This window comes from Giraffa tippelskirchi, chromosome 4 (assembly GCF_054371585.1).
Source record: "Giraffa tippelskirchi isolate mGirTip1 chromosome 4, T2T-mGirTip1v1.2.pri, whole genome shotgun sequence".
Lineage (NCBI taxonomy): Eukaryota > Metazoa > Chordata > Mammalia > Artiodactyla > Giraffidae > Giraffa > Giraffa tippelskirchi.
In genome coordinates this window covers 177,007,838-177,027,515 of record NC_137278.1, presented here as the reverse complement: position 1 = coordinate 177,027,515, position 19,678 = coordinate 177,007,838, and the positions used below count along the sequence as shown (strand labels likewise).

The window sequence follows — 19,678 nt, the reverse complement described above, 5'->3', positions numbered from 1 at the left end:
TAGACATTCTGATCCTGACAGTCTTTTGGCCATGAGGTCAGGGACATAATTGTTAAAACTGCAACCTTAGGTTCTTCCTTTATAAAATGGTTATTATTGTTAAGTATCTAATTATCTGGCTTCCAAGTAGTTCAGATGGTAAAGTGTCTGCCTGCATTGTAGGAAACCCAGGTTTGATCCCTGGATTGGGAACATCCCCTGGAGAAGGAAATGGCAATCCACTCCACTATTCTTGCCTGGAGAATTCCATGGAAAGAGGAGTCTGGTGGGCTACAGTCGATGGGGTCAGAAAGAGTCGGACATGACTGAGTGGCTAACACAGACACAGTCAGCTGACACACAGAATATTTTGCACAATGCCTGGCATTAACTATGTACTCAGTCAATGACAGTTCTCTCCCCTTTCTTCATTTCACTAGTTTAACAGAAATTTGAGCTACTGTTTTTGGTCATGTAGAAAAAAAATGTTTTTTAGTGGGATGATGTACTGTCTACATTCATCATAAATTTAAGGATTATCTGATTCTAGCCCTGTTCCTTGTCTTTGGACTATTTTATATTTTACAGCTATTTATATGTTATAGGTTGGAGAAGGCGATGGCACCCCGTTCCAGTACTCTTGCCTGGAAAATCCCATGGACGGAGGAGCCTGGTAGGCTACAGTCCATGGGGTCGCTACGAGTCGGACACGACTGAGCAACTTCACTTTCACTTTTCCCTTTCATGCACTGGAGAAGGAAATGGCAACCCACTCCAGTATTCTTGCCTGGAGAATCCCAGGGATGGCGGAGCCTGTGGGTTGCCATCTGTGGGGTCGCACAGAGTCGGACACGACTGAAGTGACTTAGCAGCAGCAGCATGTGTTATAGGTAACTGTTACACAGGTAATTTCTGTCATGTTGGGTAGAATTTCAGTTGTCTTCCTTCTCCTGTTTGGTTGCAGTTCATTTTAGCATTCTTTTACTCCCTATCAATTTGTGCTAGTTTAACTTTTCCTTTGAACTGGTTGTAACATTTGCCTGGTTCCCTCATTGTATGAGCAGAATAAAATCTTTCTCATGTGTTCATGTTGTATCTCTATGAGAGTCAAATTTTACCCTTTGTGTTGGAATGATTATCTTTCTCTACTGTATTTCAATATTAATATACACTATTTCCAAGGAATGTCTAAATAAATCCTCCAGAGTGGATTAGTTTATTAAACACCTACTGTGAGCAGCATGTGTGTGCCTGTTTTCAATTGCTCAGTCATGTCCAACTCATTGCGACCTGATGGACTGTAGCCCACCAAGCTCCTCTGTCCATGGAATTTTCCAGGCAAGGATACTGAAGTGAGTTGCCATTTCCTACTGCAGGGGATCTTCCTGACCCAGGGATCCAACTCCTGTCTCTTGCATTTCCTTTGGCGCTCAGCCTTCTTTATGGTCCAACTCTCGCATCCATATATAACTACTGGAAAAACCATAGCTTTGACTATATGGATCTTTGTCGGCAAAGTAGTGTCTCTACTTTTTAATTCCCTGTCTAGGTTTGTCATAGCTTGGTATACTAATATTTTATTTTAATCATTTGTTATTTGAGATGTTCCAACAGTGATATCAACTTTACAAACAATGGCCAGTCTTACTCACTATAAATATTTAACCACTAAGGTTTAGTATTTATTATTTTAATACTAGTGTGATATTCTTAAGGTGAATATAATATTTTTATTATAATTATTATTTGTGTATTATTTTAATACTGATGTGGTATTCTTAGGGTAAAATTTCTAGTTTAAAGGATTTGTGTTGTATCTTCATTGCATAGTGTCTTGAATGTAGTGATACTCTATAATTGTGTTTTCAATGAGTGAATGGGTAAAGGAGTCCCCGAAAGACTTCCATGTTTTTCCCTTTAAGTTTCTTATCATGTTGTAATGAGATTTAAAATTTCTTTTTTATTTATGTATAATTGACATGTAACATTGTATCAGTTTTATGCTTATAATGATGTAATGGTTATATATATTGCTAAAATGATCACAATAAAATCAAGCTAATGTTTTTACTCATACATAGCTATAGATTTTTTTTGTGTGTGTGGTAAGGAACTTGTAAAATTTCATGTCTTAGCAACTTTCAAATATACCATACAGTATTATGGTCATCGTATATATATATTATTTGTTTATATTTAATATATATATTAAATTATCCCCATGAATATTTATTTTATAGCTTGAAATTTGTACCTTTTATACCCGGTTGCCCATTTTGTCTTCCCCTACCCTCTGCTTCTATAAACCACTGGTTTACTCTCTCTATCCATGTGCTCTGTTGTTTTTAGATTTCTTATGTAGTGATAGCATAAAGTATTTGTCTTTGTTTGACTTATTTCACATAGTATAATGCCCTCAAGATCTATCCATGTTGTTGCAAATGGCAAGCTTTTCTTCTTTTTTATGATCAAATAATATTCCTCTGTGTGTGTGTGTGTGTGTGTGTGTGTGTGTGTGTGTGTGTGTGTTACGTTTTCTTTATCCATTCATCCATTGATGGACACTGAGGTTGATTTCGTATTTTCAATATTATAAATGATGCTGCACTGAACATGGGTGCCCATGTCTTTTTGAGTTATTATTTTTGTTTTCTTTGGATAAAATCCAGAAGTAGAATTGCTGCATCATACAGTAATTCTATTCTTAATTTTTTGAGAAGCTTCCATACAGTATTCCATAGCATCTTCATCAATTTACATTCCGCCAATAGTTCACAAGGGGCTGCTTTTCTCCATGTCCTTACCAAAGCTTGTTATTTCTTCCATTTTTGATAATAGCTCTTCTAACAGATGGTACCTCATTTGTGGTTTTGGTTTGCATTTCCTTGATGATTAATGATGCTAAACACCTTTTCATGTACTTATTGGCCATCTGTATGTCTTCTTTGGAAAAATATCTATTGAGGACTTCTACTTATTTTTTAATCAAATTTTTTTGGCTATTGAGTTCTTTATAAATTTTGAATATAACCCCTTTTGAGATATATGGTTTGGAAATATTTTCTCCTACTTAATAGTTTTTAGTTTGTTGTAGTTTAGTTTGCTTGGTCATTTTTGCTTTTGTTCCCTTTACTTTTGGTATCTAAAAGAAAGTCTTAAGTAGCCAGTTTCCATAGACTGAAGAGCTATGGTTTTTCCAGTAGTCATGTATGGATGCAAGAGCTGGACTAAAAAGAAAGCTGAGCACTGAAGAATTGATGCTTTTGAACTGTGGTGTTGGAGAAGACTCTTGAGAGTCCCTTGGACTGCAAGGAGATCCAACCAGTCCATCCTAAAGGACATCAGTCCTGGGTGTTCATTGGAAGGACTGATGTTGAAGCTGAAACTCCAATACTTTGGCCACCTCATGTGAAGAGTTGACTCATTGGAAAAGACCTTGATGCTGGGAAGGATTGGGGGAAGGAGGAGAAGGGGATGACAGAAGATGAGATGGCTGGATGGCATCACCGACTCGATGGACATGAGTTTGAGCAAGTCCTCGGAGTTGGTGATGGATAGAGAAGCCTGGTGGGCTATAGTCCAAGGGGTCGCAAAGAGTCAGACATGGCTGAGCGACTGAACTGAACTGATATTTCTCTTTAAAACTCTAACAGATATCTTAGGTACATCTTGAATCCATTGAATTATGTTTACCCATTAGATTTTTAATCAAGAGGTATTTCCTATAGGGAACCTTTCTTATAGAGAGGAAATAGTTTTCTAACCAGCAAATTTTACCTTTTTTTTTTTTTTGGTCAGTTAAAAAATTTTATCCTCTTATTTGTACTTACTACCATCTTCATATTTAGATATACTGTTTAGATTTTCTTCAAATCTTACATCTGTTGTTGTTGTTCTGTTGCTAAGTTGTCTCCAACACTTTGTAACTCCATGAACTGCCGCATACTAGGCTTCCCTGTCCTTTACTATCTTCTAGAGTTTGCTCAAACTCATATTCATTGAGTCGGTGATGCCATCCAACTGTCTCATCCTCTGTTGCTTCCTTCTCCTCCTGACCTCAATATTTCCCATATTTCCTCACTTTTTACATATCCTTTGTTTTTCATATAAATGAAAGAATGTTGAAAAATGGGCCCTTGACTGGGTAAGAGCATCTTTAAATGGAAATCAAAGACCAAAAATTGTTTCTATGTTAAAAGTTGTAAAAATCATTATCATTGTATTGGTATTCTACTCTTGAATTAACTATTAACAGATATAAACAGATTTCTTTGAGTATAGTTAAAAGTGCACAGATAATTCCGCCTATTTCTTGTTTAGACTTTGCAAGAGTTATTATGCTTGTGTAAACAAAATATAGTTGACCACAGGCAGAATTACTGGAAAAAAATGCATAAAATTTGGAAACTTAGTGCTTCTTTGCTTGTGTGGTGTTATGACTTAATGTGCTTTATTTTCGTGTTTTAGAAGAGATCTGTCAATGAAAAATGATATGCTCAATGACTATGCTAATTACCATTACAAAGTTAAAGATGAGGAACTGTCATTCATAGCACTTTCAATTAACTTTGTTGCTTTAAAGGAATATATGATGACCTTGTATCCTTTAACTCTTAGAAAAACAAGAAGTTCTCATTTGAAATGAAGCAATTTGTGTCTGTAGTCTTGCTTACTTTGGCCACCTGATGCGAAGAACTGACTCATTGGAAAAGACCCTGATGCTAGGAAAGATTGAAGGTGGGAGGAGAAGAGGATGGCAGAGGATGAGATGGTTGGATGGCATCACCAACTCTATGGACATGAGTTTGAGTAAGCTCTGGGAGTTGGTCATGGACAGGGAAGCCTGGCATGCTGCAGTCCATGGACTCGCAAACAGTCAGGCACGACTGAGTGACTGAACTGAACTGGACTGAACTGAGTCTTGCTTAAGACTTAAAAGCAAGCAAACAGACAAAATACCTGAAGAAAATTTTGTAGATTTCTACTTCTTGAAAAGTGTTGGCTGAATTTTTATGGAAGTTGTTGCTGTTGGGTACACTTGATCTGTATTTAAAGATTATGGACATAGACTTACAGCAATCAACTTTCAATAGACCAAAGAATACTACAGCAGTTTGAAACATAAAAATTGTAACTTCTCAGGTAGATGAGAAGATAATTATATTTCACATATTGAAATTCATATCTTTTCATTGTTATGTTTAAAAATTCCCATTGAAACAAACATGTATAAATATGTATATCATCTATATTATTGCATTACATTTAGAGTATGTTTATGTGTACAGTATTTATAAATGTGGATTTTTTTATTTTTAGGATGAATTGCTGTTTTTGCATAGTCACCTAAAATTCAGTGAAAATATATGACTTCTAGCATAGGAGGCCTAGCTGAAAAATCTAGTTTCTGGTTAAAGGGTAACATTTTTATAGTCTCTTTTCTTTCACAGCACTACTCATTTGTTTTCTCATTTAATTTTTAAACTAGGATGTGAATTATGATATATTCAGTGAACATTTATATTATCAAATTAAAAAAATTCCTCAAAATTTTCCTAATGTTTCATAAGTTGAATGCACATGTAAATTCTAGGCATTTTAGATTCAACTTTACTGATGTCTGCAATAAGTTTTGATGTGATTAGTAGGATGCTAGAAGGATTTTCACCTCCAAATCTAATATTTATTAGTCCTTTACTGATGCTGGATATCTTTTCACTAAAGCATCATTTCTCTGAGTACACTGTGTGCTGTGCTCAGTGGCTCAGTCGTGTCTGAATCTATGTGACCCCATGGACTGTAGCTCACCAAACTCCTCTGTCTATGGGATTTTTCAGGAGAAGGTAGACATTTCCTTCTCTAGGAGTTCTTCCAGACCCAGGGATCAAACCTTCATCTCCTGCATTGTGGGCAGATTTTTTACCAATGAGCCATTGGGGGAGCCTAATTGGTTGCTATTAGTCTTTAATTTGGATTAGAGTTTTTTCTTCTCTTACTTAACCCAGAGCAAATTTTGATCAGTGAGAGGGTACAGCTCATGGACTTTGAGTACTGCAGCCAGGAAGGACAATGAAACAAGAGATCTTCAGAATTATATTTTTAAGCATATGTAATTACTTTTTTTTGTTATATTTAAAAATTTTGCCTCATGAATCTAGCTATTTAACTTAAGAACTAGAACATGACTAACTGTAACACCGCTGTCTTGTCCCTGCACTTTTCCCCAGAGGGAACCTCTGGCTTAAATTTTTGTTATAATTTACTTGCTTTTGTAAGAAAAAAATGTTTTTTATATATATTACATATATATGACATTTATATATGTGTGTGTGTGTGTGTGTGTGTGTGTGTGTGTGTGTGTGTGTGTGTATATATATTAGCATATATAGTTTTTACTTGTTTATGTGCCTTGTAGAAATGGGTTGTTGTTGGTGGTGGTTTAGTTGCTAAATCTTTCTGACTCTTGCAATCCTATGGACTGTGGCCCACCAGGTTCCTCTGTCCATGGGATTTTCTAGGCAAGAATACTGGAGTAGTTTGCCATTTCCTTCTCCATGGGATCTTCCTGACCCAGGGATCTAACCTGGATCTCCTGCCCTGTGGACAGATTCTTTACCTGTTGAGCTACCACTAGAAATGGCTTAATACTGTGCAAATTTTCTTGCAGTTTTTTTTTTTTAATCCAAAGTTATGTTTCAAGCCTTACCCATGTTGTTGCATATACTTATGTTTATTTTCACTGATATAAAATATTCTAATTTATGGTTATCCTACAGCTCATTTAATCATTTGACTGTCAGCAGATATGTAGGTGTTGTCAGTACTGCTAGGAGTATTCTTATACATGTTTTCAGTGATACCAAGTCTATATTCAGCAGTTTTGCATAGGGGAGACTTTTGTTGGAGACAAAAGTCTATTTTCCCCTTCATGAGTAATTTCTTTCCTATTATATATTTTTCATTTTTGCTCATTCCTCTTGACTTTTTATTTTTAATTACAAAAAAAGCTGCAAGAAATAGACAAATAATTCCTTTGTACCCTTCATTCATTTTCTTCAAATATTAACATTTTGTCATGTTTACTTTATTCTTTTCCCTCCTCTTCATTCTCTTCTTTTTTCTTCCCTTTTCTCTTTTTTTCCTGATAATTTAGGTTTTTTTGTTGTTGTTGTTCTTTTGCTGAGGCAATATAGGCAAAGTACTGTGTTCTAAAGTAGCATGATTCTCACCTTCTACCCTCCAATCCCTTTCCTTAGTAATGCTATTATATTATTTATTTGAAATATGGTTTAATTGTTGTTCTTTGTATTCCATTTTAGGATTCAGCTTCTCTATTCCTCTGCCTGTTGATTCTAGTTTTATTTTATTGAGTATGTGAAACATTAATATGGGTCTAGAACTCAGAAATATATTATGGAATTACATTTAGGAAAGAGGTACTTCCTACTATTCAGTTCTGTGTCTTTCCACTTCATTCCATCTCGCTTCCACCTACCAGTCTTTAGTTTTGCTTCATCCTTTCTCTGTTTCCTTTATGACAAATGAGTAGATGCATGCATCTGTATCTTTTCATATATTTAAGGACTGTTTGTATTCTGTAAGTTATTTTTAAACTTTATTTAAGATGATTTTTGATAGGCAAAATATTTCTGTGTATTCTATAGTCATTTGTCAATCTTTTCTTTTGTTGTGTCTGGAATTGAGTCATAGTTAGAAAGCCATTTCTTACATGCTCTCATATTTTCTTTTAGTACTTATATGATCTTATTTTTATTTAGAGCCCTAATCAATTTGTTGCCTTTTTTTTTTTGGTTTGTTTATAATGGGAGATATGAGTCTAATTTCAGTGTTTTCCAAATGGCTAATCAGTTCTTCAGGCGTTGTTTATTAATAAGCCCATCTTTGCCCCAGTAATTTGAAATGCCACTTGGTCATACCTGTATTTATATTTCACATACATGACTCTATTTCTGGACTCTCGGGTATATTTTTCATTCTGTTCATGGCATTCTCAAGGCAAGAATACTGAAGTGGTTTGCCATTCCCTTCTCCTGTAGACCATGTTTTGTATTTTGTATAAATACACTGTCTTAATTATAAAGGATTTATTTTTTATTTTAACATAATTTATTATAGAATATCTTAACAAAGTCAGTAGTATGTTTTACTGCAATTTAGTTTATTTTAATAAGGGGCTAGTATCCTCCTAATACTTTTTCTTTTTTACCTTTTGTGTTTTTACTTTTTCCGTATAATATTTAATGTCAATTTGTCTAGTTCCATTATAAAAAAATATTTACTTTTACTGTAATTATATTGGCCTATACATTAACTAAGAGAAGACTGACATCTTTATGATGCTTAGTTGCCCTATCTAATCAGAAAAATCTCTGTTGTTGTTCAGATCTAGCATTGAGTCTTTCAGAAATGTTTTAAAGGTTCCCTCATGTTTTTTGCTAAGTTTATTCCTAAGTATTTTATCTTCTTTGTTGCTATGGAAAATAATCTTTTCACTACCACCATATCCTCTAGATAGTTACTGTTTTTACATATGAATACTATTGGCTTCTGCTCATTAAGTTAATATCTTGCTACTTTACTTAATGTATTTATTGTTTGAGTTAATAGGAGCATGAGGTAGTTTTCCTCCTTTTCTTATTTTTATGCTTCTATTTAATTTCTCTTGTCTAATTGCATTGCTTTAGTGCAGTGTTAAGTGGTATTGAGATAGTAGGCATCCTTGTCTTATTCCTGATCTTAGAAGAAACACCTATAGGTTTTTTTCCTTTAATTCGCATGCTTGCTTTAGGACTGAGGTCTGTATGTTTTACCGTAAGAAATTATGCATCGATTTTTATTTCTTCAGTGTTTTTTTTTTTTTCTTCAGTGTTAGTTTTGGCATTTTTCTCTGTAAGTCTATTGATACAGAGTGTTACATTAATGAATTCTCTAACCTTGCATTCCTGAACAAATCAGACTCATTCATTGCATATCATTTCCTCAATATGGTGTTAGATTATGTTTAGTAATATTTTATTTAAAACTTTTACCTTAATTATTGTTAATTAAATACTCTAAAGATCTTTGTTCTGTTTTTTTTTTTTATTATTATCAGGCTTGGCTATCAATGTTATGTTAATATTATATAACTCTAGTGAAGTTTTCCTTCCTTTTCAATACTCTGTAATAATTTTAGAGTATTGGGATAATTCATTTTTTGAATTTTTGTTAGAAATTCTCTTGAAATACTTTATAGGATGTGCTTAGTCACTCAGTCATGTCCAACTCTTCGCGATCCCATTGACTGTAGCCCACCAAGGTTCTCTGACCATGGGATTTCTCCAGGCAAGAATACTGGAGTGTGTTGCCATGCCCTCCTTCAGGGAATCTTCCCAACCCAGGGATCGAACCCAAGTTTCCCACATTGCAGGCGGATTCTTACTAGTCTGAGCCAGCAGGGAAGCCCTTATCTATAGGTAGTTGGCTTATAATTTTATTTTTTCCCCAAGGAAATATATGTTTTTAAAGTATTTTTTGGCTTTAATCCAGTCATCTTTTATAGACTATATTTCTATGGAGACTTGCCCATTATATCCAGATTTTTCAAATTTATTTACTTTGAAGTCTTAGAGGATTTTAGGATTTAAAAAAACTCTTCTGTTTTAATAATTATGTTACCTTGTGACTTAATTTTTATATTTGGACTTTTCTCCTTTTATAAGTTAATAGGTTAATTACTGTTCACTTAATTTTCTTAGAATGTCAGGATTTTGATTAATTCGGTCTGCTTTTTTAACCTTTGACATCTGCATTGTCTTTGTTATTTTTTACATGCTTTTAAAGTTTTCTGTGTTGTTTCTGTTTTAGTTTATGAGATGGAAATTTAATTCAATTTAAAATTGATTGAAGTGTTCAAGGCTCTACATGTTTTTTCTAAACACTGCTTTAAATGTATACCATAGATAATGTAATGTTTTCTTTATTTCTTAGAAATCTGTAAGTCTTTACAGTGGAAAATTAAAATTGTACTGTGATTGGATGGATAATGGAGTAGGTGAAAAGGTTCCTGGAAAAGCTTGTTGGTATTATTTTAACATTTTTAGAAGAGGAAACTGTGACTTAGAGAGGTTTGTGTAATTTGCCCAAGGCTGCATAAACAATAAGTTGTTATGGTTCAAATTTGAACCCATTCTGATTCCACAGCTGTGGCTTTTACTTAAGCAATAGTATTGTGATGTCACAGAGGGACTGAACAGTGTGGCTTAATCAGGGAACAGTAAGTAGCACAGTGTGACTGGAGTGAAATTGGCACTTAGTGGTATCATTTCTGTGTTGCGCAAATAGTTCTTTGGGATACCATTAACATGAAATAAAGCATGTTTATGTAAGATGATGGGTAAGTGTGATGCATGTACCAGACAGCTAAATGCAACTGTCTGGTGGTTAGGTGAGCCTCTGGATCAGGAGGTCTGTAGAATGGTTTGTGCTGGAGATGTGAATCATTTGTCATTAGCTTATAGATGATAATTTAAATAAGGACTTCTGAACCTGGTAAGAATATTGTGAATACTCAGAAGATTAGAGGGTGTAGAAAAACTGTGAAATTAAGATTGAGTGGAAAAGAGTCTGAAAAACAAGAAAAAAAGTCAAAATACTAGAAGGAATTTAGGATGTGTGTGCTAAGTCACTTCAGTCATGTCCGACTCGGTAGCCTCTCAGGCTCCTCTGTCCATGGGATTCTCCAGACAAGAATATTGGAGTGGGTTGCCATGCCCTCCTCCAGGAATTTAGAATATAGTGGCTTATAGGTGTCAAAGGAAGAGTTTCAAGGAAAAGAGAAAGTCAGTGTTTTGTGCTCTGGAGTAAAAGAAGGATAAAATAAGAAATGTTCATTTAACTTAATGATAGCTGAATGGAAAATTAATATCATAAATGATGAGTCTAGTGGAGTGATGGGGATTTGAAAGAAAAAGGAAATTTGGTTGTGAAGGGAAAGTGTGAGAGGGTGGTGGTAACTATTGGAGTATGAGTGTGAGGGTGATTCCTTGCCCTTTGTACTTTGCTCTCTCAAACTCCCTTTTCCTTTCCTTTATCTCATTCCTTTCTCTTCCTTCCTTTATTCTGCCCTCTTTCCCTTTTCTTAACATGGTGTACTTGAACATATAATGTTACAGAGTGAGAATTTAACTCATGACAATGTGACATTTTGTCTTACATTATCGATATAAATATGAATAACATGCATGGTGGTATGGTGGTTTAGTTGCTAAGTTGTGTCTGACTTTGGCGACCCCATGGACTGTATTCTGCCAGCCTCCTCTGTCCATGGGATTTTCCAGGCAAGTTATACTGGGAGTTAGTTGCCATTTCCTTCTCTGGGGGATCTTCCCTACATAGAGATCAAACCCAAGTCTCAAACCCAAGTCTCTTGATTGCAGACAGTCTCCTGACACCAAGGTGGCGTAATGGTAAAGAATCTGCCTGCCAGTCCAAGAGATGGAGGAGCCTTGGGTTCCTCGTGTACTTTACCACTGAGCCATTGGGGAAACCTATCCATACACTTTGTACCTTTTATACTTGGAAGTAAACATACTTGTCCAACAAATTTTAACAATCTTTGAAGTAATGATGAAGATAATTTTAGCATAGTGCTAAAAGCTTTACATATTTTAGTCAATTAAAACCTCATCATCACCTCTATGTCAGTTTTTTTTTAAATTAGTTTATCTATTTTTAAACTTTACAATATTGTATTTGTTTTGCCATACATTGACATGAATCCACCATGGGTGTACATGTTTTCCCCTTCTAGAGCCCCCTCCCACGTCCGTCCCCATCCCATCCCTCCGGGTCATCCTGGTGCACCAGCCCCGAGCGCCCTGTATCATGCATCGAACCTGGACTGGCGATTGGTTTCACATATGATAATTTACATGCTTCAATGCCATTCTCCCATATCATCCCGCCCTCGCCCTCTCCCATAGAGTCCATAATACTGTCCTATTTATCTGTGTCTCTTTTGATGTCTCGCATACAGGGTTATCTTTACCGATTAACTAAATACCATATATATGTGTTAGTATACTGTATTGGTGTTTTTCTTTCTGGCTTACTTCACTCTGTATAATAGGCTCCAGTTTCATCCATCTCATTAGAACTGATTTGAATATATTCTTTTTAATGGCTGAGTAATATTCTCTATGTCAGTTTTACAAATGAGGAAACTGAAGGAAGTTAAGTAAACTTGCCAATTGTTTTGTACTTACTTTGGCAATATAATTTCAAAGTCTATGCTCTTAATCATACGGCTGTATTCCTTTTTACTATGCTTCAGTACCTATTGTCATTCCTTTAAAAAATTAGTAATATTTTTAGTATAATTTTAATTTAGAATTAGAAGTTAGAATATTTTGACATTTTAGGGAAATCTGTTAGCATATAGAATAATGAATAGAAAAAATAATTTCTGAAAAAAGATATATCAAGTAGAAATGTGAATTAAAATTACAGGTTTTTTTGTATTTTAGTTAAAATAGTGAAATGCTTGTTGGAGAATCTAGGATACCTTACCCAGTATGGGACACAGTATTTGAAAAATACAATATAGCTATACAATAAAAGCATATATAAGATAATTAAGTAGTCCTGTATGGTACCAATAAAAAATTGATACAGTCTTTAGTTTGTTAATACCTAATGACCTTATAAATGTCTTTCTTCAGGGAAAAATGCAATTGCCATTGTGAGCTGCCTTCCAGAATTTATGCTAGAGCTTCACTGACGTTGCTACTGATGCCAATGTGGAATAAAGGTCTTTATAATTTAGACAATCAAAACGGATAAATGAATTACTCTTAAAAGTGATTTAGTTCCTCTTCTTAAACATTAAAACACACATACAAATGTATTTGAATTTTTAGAAGGAACATTTGAAAATAATCTGTTTATTTTGCTGTCATCAGTATTTTTGTCTCATTTCATGTTTGGAATTGGCTTTCCTTTTGTGCCTTTTTGTTTGAACTCTAATTACAATCTAATAATGTTTTGTTGTGAAACTAACTACAGAGTTGCATTTCACCATTATTTGTCTGTGGAAACAAACTAAAATTGACCTTAATATGAAAAAAATCTTATGTTGTTGTAAAAGAAGAAATTAACCCAGAGACAGTAGATTAACTTGTAATGTCATTGTTTTTCCCCTTAGCTCTGGTAGTAACTAATTCATCTGATTTGCCTCTTGGGTCATACGGTCACTGAATACATGGATGCATGTCCTGCTCATTGCTGTCTTCTCGGTGCCTAGTGCCTGTGTCTGGCACTGTTAGGCATTCTAGTGCTTTTTCGTAACTAAGTGAATAGGTAAATAATATAGTTGAATAATTTCTGAGTTGCAAATGCACCCCTGTGGTAATGTATTAGTATGTAAACATTAAGATGCTATTAAATTGTTTTGTTTGCCTGGGTCTCACATGGAAATGTCTTGTTAAATTTAGAAACACTAGTTTTATATCTTAGATAACAATCCCTGAAAAGTAATCATAGAATCCTCATTTTCTATCCTTTGCTTTTACTTTCCTTGTCCTGTTTCCTTTCCTTCCCTCTACTCTCTTTCTTACCCTCAATCTGCTCTTTATTTTCCCTTTACTAATACTTTTTTTGGTTTATTTGTTTTCCTTCAGTATCTGGAGTCCATCTTTCTCCAGCTTCTCCTGAGATTGTTTTGGACCATGACCACACTTCCCCTTCAGTTGGCTGCCTCACTTCTGAGTCCATCATTGCATCACCAGAGAATACACATGCAGATAACAGCATTGGCAGTCAGACTATTCCTAAAGCACAGGTAAAGACAAGCAAATTTTTATAGGAAGTTTTCCTACTTAAAAAATTGCGTACTGATTTAATTGAAGTTTTCCTGATTTCCTTTTTTTTTCTGTAGATATGCTAGCTTTGAGGTTAATATCTTGAATTCAAAAAACTGAACAGTGTTTGTTTTGTGACATAATTTTAAGGTGTCCAAATAGCTTTAGTTACTAAAATGTGATTTGAATATCTTACTTATTAAAATAGACTTAATTTTGCATTGGAAATCGTGAATTTCAAAAAGGAAAATAATTACAAAATACTTTTTCTCGGGGCTTCTGTTGTGGTCCAGTGGTGAAGAATCTGCCTGCTGATGCAGGGGATACTGGTCTGTTTGATCCCTAGTCTGGAAAGAGCCCACATACCTCAGAGCAACTAAGCCCATGCACCACAACTACTAAGCGCTCTGGAGATCAGGAGCCACAAAATCTGAAGCCTACATCTCTAGAGCCATGCTCTGCAACAAGAGCAGCTACTGCAATGAGAAGCCCGCACATCACAGTGGAAAGTAGCCCCCATTCATGACAACTAGAGAAAGCCCACATGTAGCAATGAAGACCCAGTGCAGCCAAAACTAAAAGAAATACATACATAAACTAATAAATATTAAAAAATAAAAAAATATTTCTTTCAGGGGAACTTAAAATATGTTTTCAAGTATTATTCATTTCAATTTTAGAATAAAAGCAGAAGTATAACAGTCATAATGTTTATTCTTTCAACTATTTATTGATCCAGGCCTTGTGCTAGATGCTGGAGTTAGTCCAGATTTCCAAAGTGCTACATACAATCTTGAGTCACCTGTTATCTTTACTAGAAAGTGATGATCAGTTAAAGATTATTGATAAATTTCAAATTCTGATTTATAATTTGATAGATAAGCAAATTCTGAATGTGTGTGTGAATTCAAGAACTTGTGAGTGTCAGAATTGTCTGTACTTATTATACACCCTCAACATAAGAAAAAAGTTTTAAGTTTTTTAATGCTTTTTTTTGAAAATAATAAATACCTTAAACTCTTAAGTTTAGAGAAAATTTTGTTTCTTAGATCAGATTGTTGTAACAGTTTGAGTTCTTCTGTTGATTTACTTAAAGGATGAAATAATTTCAGAACCTTTGCTACAACTTAATTTCCAATGTGGTTTCTAGTGCCCTTTGGGTGATTTCTTTCTTGGTACAGTGTAAACTTTCCTCTCTTGTGTTTTTTTTTTTTTTTTATGTGGTTTAGATTCAACAATCAACACACACTCATCTGGATATCTCACTTTTTCCATTGGGTTTAACTGATGAGAAAAGTAATGGAACAATTGCTCTTGTGGATGATTCTGAGGATCCTGGAGCCAATGTATCAAACATACAGCTTCAGCAGAAAATTTCGACTCTGGAGATGAAACTCAAAGTTTCTGAAGAAGAAAAACAGAGAATTAGAAAGGTATATCTACATTTGCCTAAAAAATAAATGTTTGAATTGCATATTCTGGAAATACGATATAATGCCAACCTCTGATTGAAAATTCATCAGTGGAAAAGCTGTTATCCTCTTTGTGACAGGCTTAAATCAGTTAGATGAGTCTATCACTTACAAAAGCCTTTGATAAGAAATTTCTAGCCATAAATATGTACTTTTAAAGATATGAATGGCTTTTACTAGATTTTTTTCCCCCTAATGAATGCTTTCCTTTGGGTTTCTTTGTTTTGAAAGCACATAGTGTTGCAATTCTATGTAGATTAGAAGATTTGTACTATTCATTTGTCTTTATGAGAAGTGAGGCATCATGCGATATTTGACAGAATACTTAGAAATAACAGCTGTTCTAGTAAATTATTTATGTGTGTTCTTATTTCTGTTTTCTACAAATGTCTCCTAAAAAGATTTTAGCAAATTTATGGAAAGTATGTGTTGAAGTCAGTTCAGTTCAGTCAATCAATCATGTGCGACTCTTTGCGACCTCATGGACTACAGCATGCCAGGCCTCTGTCCAATGCCAACTCCCGGAGTTTACTTAAACTCATGTCCCTTGAGTCGGTGATGCCATCCAACCATCTCATCCTCTGTCATCCCCTTCTCCTCATGCCTTCAATCTTTCCCAGCATCAGGGTCTTTTCCAGTGAGTCAGTTCTTTGCATCAGGTGGCCAAACTATTGGAGTTTCAGCTTCAGCATTAGTCGTTCCAATGAATATTCAGGACTGACTTCCTTTAGGATCGACTGGTTGGATCTCCTTGCAGTCCAAGGGACTCTCAAGAGTCTTCTCCAACACCACAGTTCAAAAGAATCAATTCTTTGGCGCTCAGCTCTCTTCACAGTCCAACTCTCACATCCATACATGACTACTGGAAAAACCATAGCTTTAACTAGATGGACCTTTGTTGGCAAAGCAATGTCTCTGCTTTTTAATATGCTGTCTAGGTTGTCATAACTTTTCTTCCAAGGAGCAAGCGTCTTTTAATTCTATGGCTGCAGTCACCATCTGCAGTGATTTTGGAGCCCCCAAAAATAAAGTCTGTCACTATTCCCACTGTTTCTCCATCTATTTGCCATGAAGTGATGAGACTGGATGACATCATCTTAGTTTTCTGAATGTTGAGCTTTAAGGCAACTTGAACTCCTCTTTCACTTTGTTCAAGAGGCTCTTTAGTTCTTCTTCACTTTCTGCCATAAGGGTAGTATCATCTGCATATCTGAGGTTATTGATATTTCTGCCAGCAATCTTGATTCCAGCTTATGCTATATTGAGCCCAGTGTTTTGCATGATGTGCTCTGCATATAATTTAAATAAGCAAGGTGACAATATACAGCCTTGACGTACTCGTTTCCTGATTTGGAACCAGTCTGCTGTTTCATGTCCCATTCTACCTGTTGCTTGTTGACCTGCGTACAGATTTCCCAAGAGGCAGGTCAGGTGGTCTGGTATTCCCATCTCTTTAAGAATTTTCCAGAGTTTTGTTGTGGTCCACACAGTCAAACGCTTTGGCATAGCCAAAAAAGCAGAAGTAGATGTTTTTCTGGAACTCTCTTGCTTTTTCGATGATCCAACGGATGTTGGCAATTTGACCTCTGGTTCCTCTGCCTTTTCTAAATCCAACTTGATCATCTGGAAGTTCATGGTTCACGTACTGTTGAAGCCTGGCTTGGAGATTTTGAGTATTATTTTACTAGTGTGTGAGATGAGTGCAATTGTGTGGTAGTTTGAGCATTCTTTGGCATTGCCTTTCTTTGGGATTAGAATGAAAACTGACCTTTCCCAGTCCTGTGGCCACTGCTAAGTTTTCCAAATTTGCTGGCATATTGAGTGTAGCACTTGCACGGCCTCATCTTTTTGGATTTGAAATAGCTTAACTGGAATTCTGTCACCTCTACTAGCTTTGTCTGTAGTGATGCTTCCTAAGGCCCACTTGACTTCACATTCCAGAATGTCTGGCTCTAGATGAGTGATCACACCATCATGATTATCTAGGTTGTGAAGATTTTTTTTGTATAGTTCTTCTGTGTATTCTTGCCACCTCTTCTTAATATCTTCTGCTTCTGTTAGGTCCATACCATTTCTGTCCTTTATTGTACCCATCTTTGCATGAACTGTTCCTTTGGTATCTCTAATTTTCTTGAAGAGATCTCTAGTCTTTCCCATTCTATTGTTTTCCTCTGTTTCTTTGCATTGATTGCTGAGGAAGACTTTCTTATATCTCCTTGCTGTTTTTTGTACCTCTGCATTCAAATGGGTTTATCTTTCCTTTTCGCCTTGGCCTTTAACTTTTCTTCTTTTCACAGCTATTTGTAAGGCCTCCTCAGACAACTATTTTGTCTTTTTGCTTCTCTTTTCTTTGGGGATGGTCTTGATCCCTGCCTCCTGTATAATATGTTGAAGTAGACTGAGCAACTGAACTGAACTGAACTGAGGATGTTGTTTATAATTAGTTTAAATGCTTTTATGTATTTATTTAGCCTGAATGCTTTTAGTATTATATCAAGGTTAGTGTTAATGTTGGTGTTTGGTATTGGTCTGGAAATGAGAGTGAAGCGTACATTTTAGATTGTTGAACTTTAAAGACCATACTTCCTGTGGGTTCTTTCTTTAGCAAATATTTTCTGTTGTGTCATTGAAAAATCAGAGTCTATTTTTTGCCATAAATATTACACAGTTTATGCTTGGTTTTTTCTTTTAGGATGTGGAATCATTGATGGAGAAGCATAGCATCTTAGAAAAAGATTTACTTAAAGAAAAAGAGCAAGAGGCCATTTCTTTTCAAGATAGATACAAAGAACTTCAGGTAAACACAGCAAATGAAAAATTTAGTATGTAGGCCTTTTGATGAAGCATGTCATATATAATTTCAGAAAGTGTTCAATAAATGCTTTATGAGTGAGGGATCAGATACTTGCTTAAATATGTAAAATACTGACTAATATTGATGAAATCAATGATAAATGCCATTTTGAAAAGCAGAGATCTCTGAGAAGCCGTGAGGGTTAATTGCTTGAGTCTTAGTCTGGCCTAAAATATTCTGTTTCTGATGCTTTTCTCAATTGGGAAATTGCACATTCCAGTTTTTCATATTGTTTTTACTTTTGAAAAGAACTGAGATATTTAACCTTTTTCATAAATGTAATCATTCTCCTCTTCTCACATTTCCTTAACAAATTTGTTTCTTCTGCAGTCTTATCCATCTCAGTAAATAGCAATTCTGTCTTTCCGGTTGCTAAAGCTGAAACCCATGTTTACTCCTTTTGTACTTACTCCAAGTCTGTTCTTTTAGCTATTGCCTCTACCTTCATAATATCCAGGTTTTGACTGTTTATCATTATGGTCACAGCTGCCAACCTATTCTAAGCCACCCTTATTTCTTCCTTGGAATACTGAAGTATCTTCTATTCTAACTTATCTTTCTGCTTCTGTCATTGCCCACTTACAGATCATTCTCTACATGGCAGCCACTGTGATCTGTTTAATAGTTAAAGCTGCTCATGTCATTTCTCTGCTCTGAAACCTTCGGTGGCTTCTCATCTCACCCAAAATAAAAGTCAAGTAAGTCCTTAAAACGGTTTGCAAGGCCCTTCATTTTCTTGTGTCCCTTCTCCCTTCTTTTCCCTGACCTTTTCTCCTCAATTGTTTTACTTTATCCCTCTGTCTAGAATACACATCCCTCACTTTTCTGCATGGTTTACTTTTTGATATCATCCTGGTCTCCATGCCAGTCTCACCTTATCAAGGGAAACCTTTTAGACAGTACTGACATCCCCTACCAGCCTTCCCATATTCTCCTTTATTTTTCTCCATAGCACTTTTTACATCTGACAAACTGTGTATTTACTTGTTTATTTGCATAGATCATTTTAGTAGTCTTCTAAGTGGTCTTCTAGCTTCTACCCTTGCTCTTCGTCCCTAATGAGTCTTTGTTTCAGCAGGTGAAATAGTGTTTTTAAAAATATGAATCACTTCATTACCCAACCTCAATTATCATTCTCCTCCTTTCAGTGTAAATCTTCTGACTTCTCTCCAACTCACTGCCACCCCCCTCACCCCCCACCCCACCCCCACTGACCCTTGCCCGGCCTCGCCTCAGCAACTTACTTACCTTGAGTTCCTAATGAGGTCCAGGTGAATGTGTGAGTCGTTACTGAGAGCATTCCCTGCCTGTTGGGGTGGGGAATGGAGGGAAGCGATTTGTGATTCATTCGCAGTGTCTCTGACTGGAATGCTCTTCCTTCAGATATCTGCATGGTTTTGTTTTGAAAAGGGCAAAATTTGAAAATAAGGAAAAGCATTAACAGTGTGTTCTTTTAGTGCCCTAGGAGGACATTCCTTACTCGACCTACTCACAGATTATTTAGGAGAAATGTA

General features: G+C 35.5%; 1 protein-coding gene across 46 annotated transcripts in view; it reads left to right on the top strand.

Annotated features, from left to right (window-relative positions):
• The window catches only part of CCDC91 (coiled-coil domain containing 91), a 381,232-nt gene that overhangs the window by 106,406 nt on the left and 255,148 nt on the right, over window positions 1-19,678 (top strand). For 14 of the 46 annotated variants that reach the window (XR_014082453.1, XR_014082452.1, XR_014082451.1 and 11 more), the window contains exons 4-6: window positions 13,659-13,819; window positions 15,068-15,271; window positions 18,003-18,107. Coding sequence is in view for 42 of the 46 variants with exons in the window: in XM_081591771.1 (XP_081447897.1) it covers window positions 13,659-13,819; window positions 15,068-15,271; window positions 18,003-18,107 (470 nt within the window). In the remaining 4 variants the exon portion in view is untranslated. Of the gene's footprint in view, window positions 1-10,218; window positions 10,531-10,792; window positions 10,821-12,701; window positions 12,791-13,183; window positions 13,339-13,658; window positions 13,820-15,067; window positions 15,272-18,002; window positions 18,108-19,678 lie in introns of those variants that run through there. The other 32 variants (XM_081591796.1, XM_081591802.1, XM_081591775.1 and 29 more) reach the window with 8 other exon arrangements.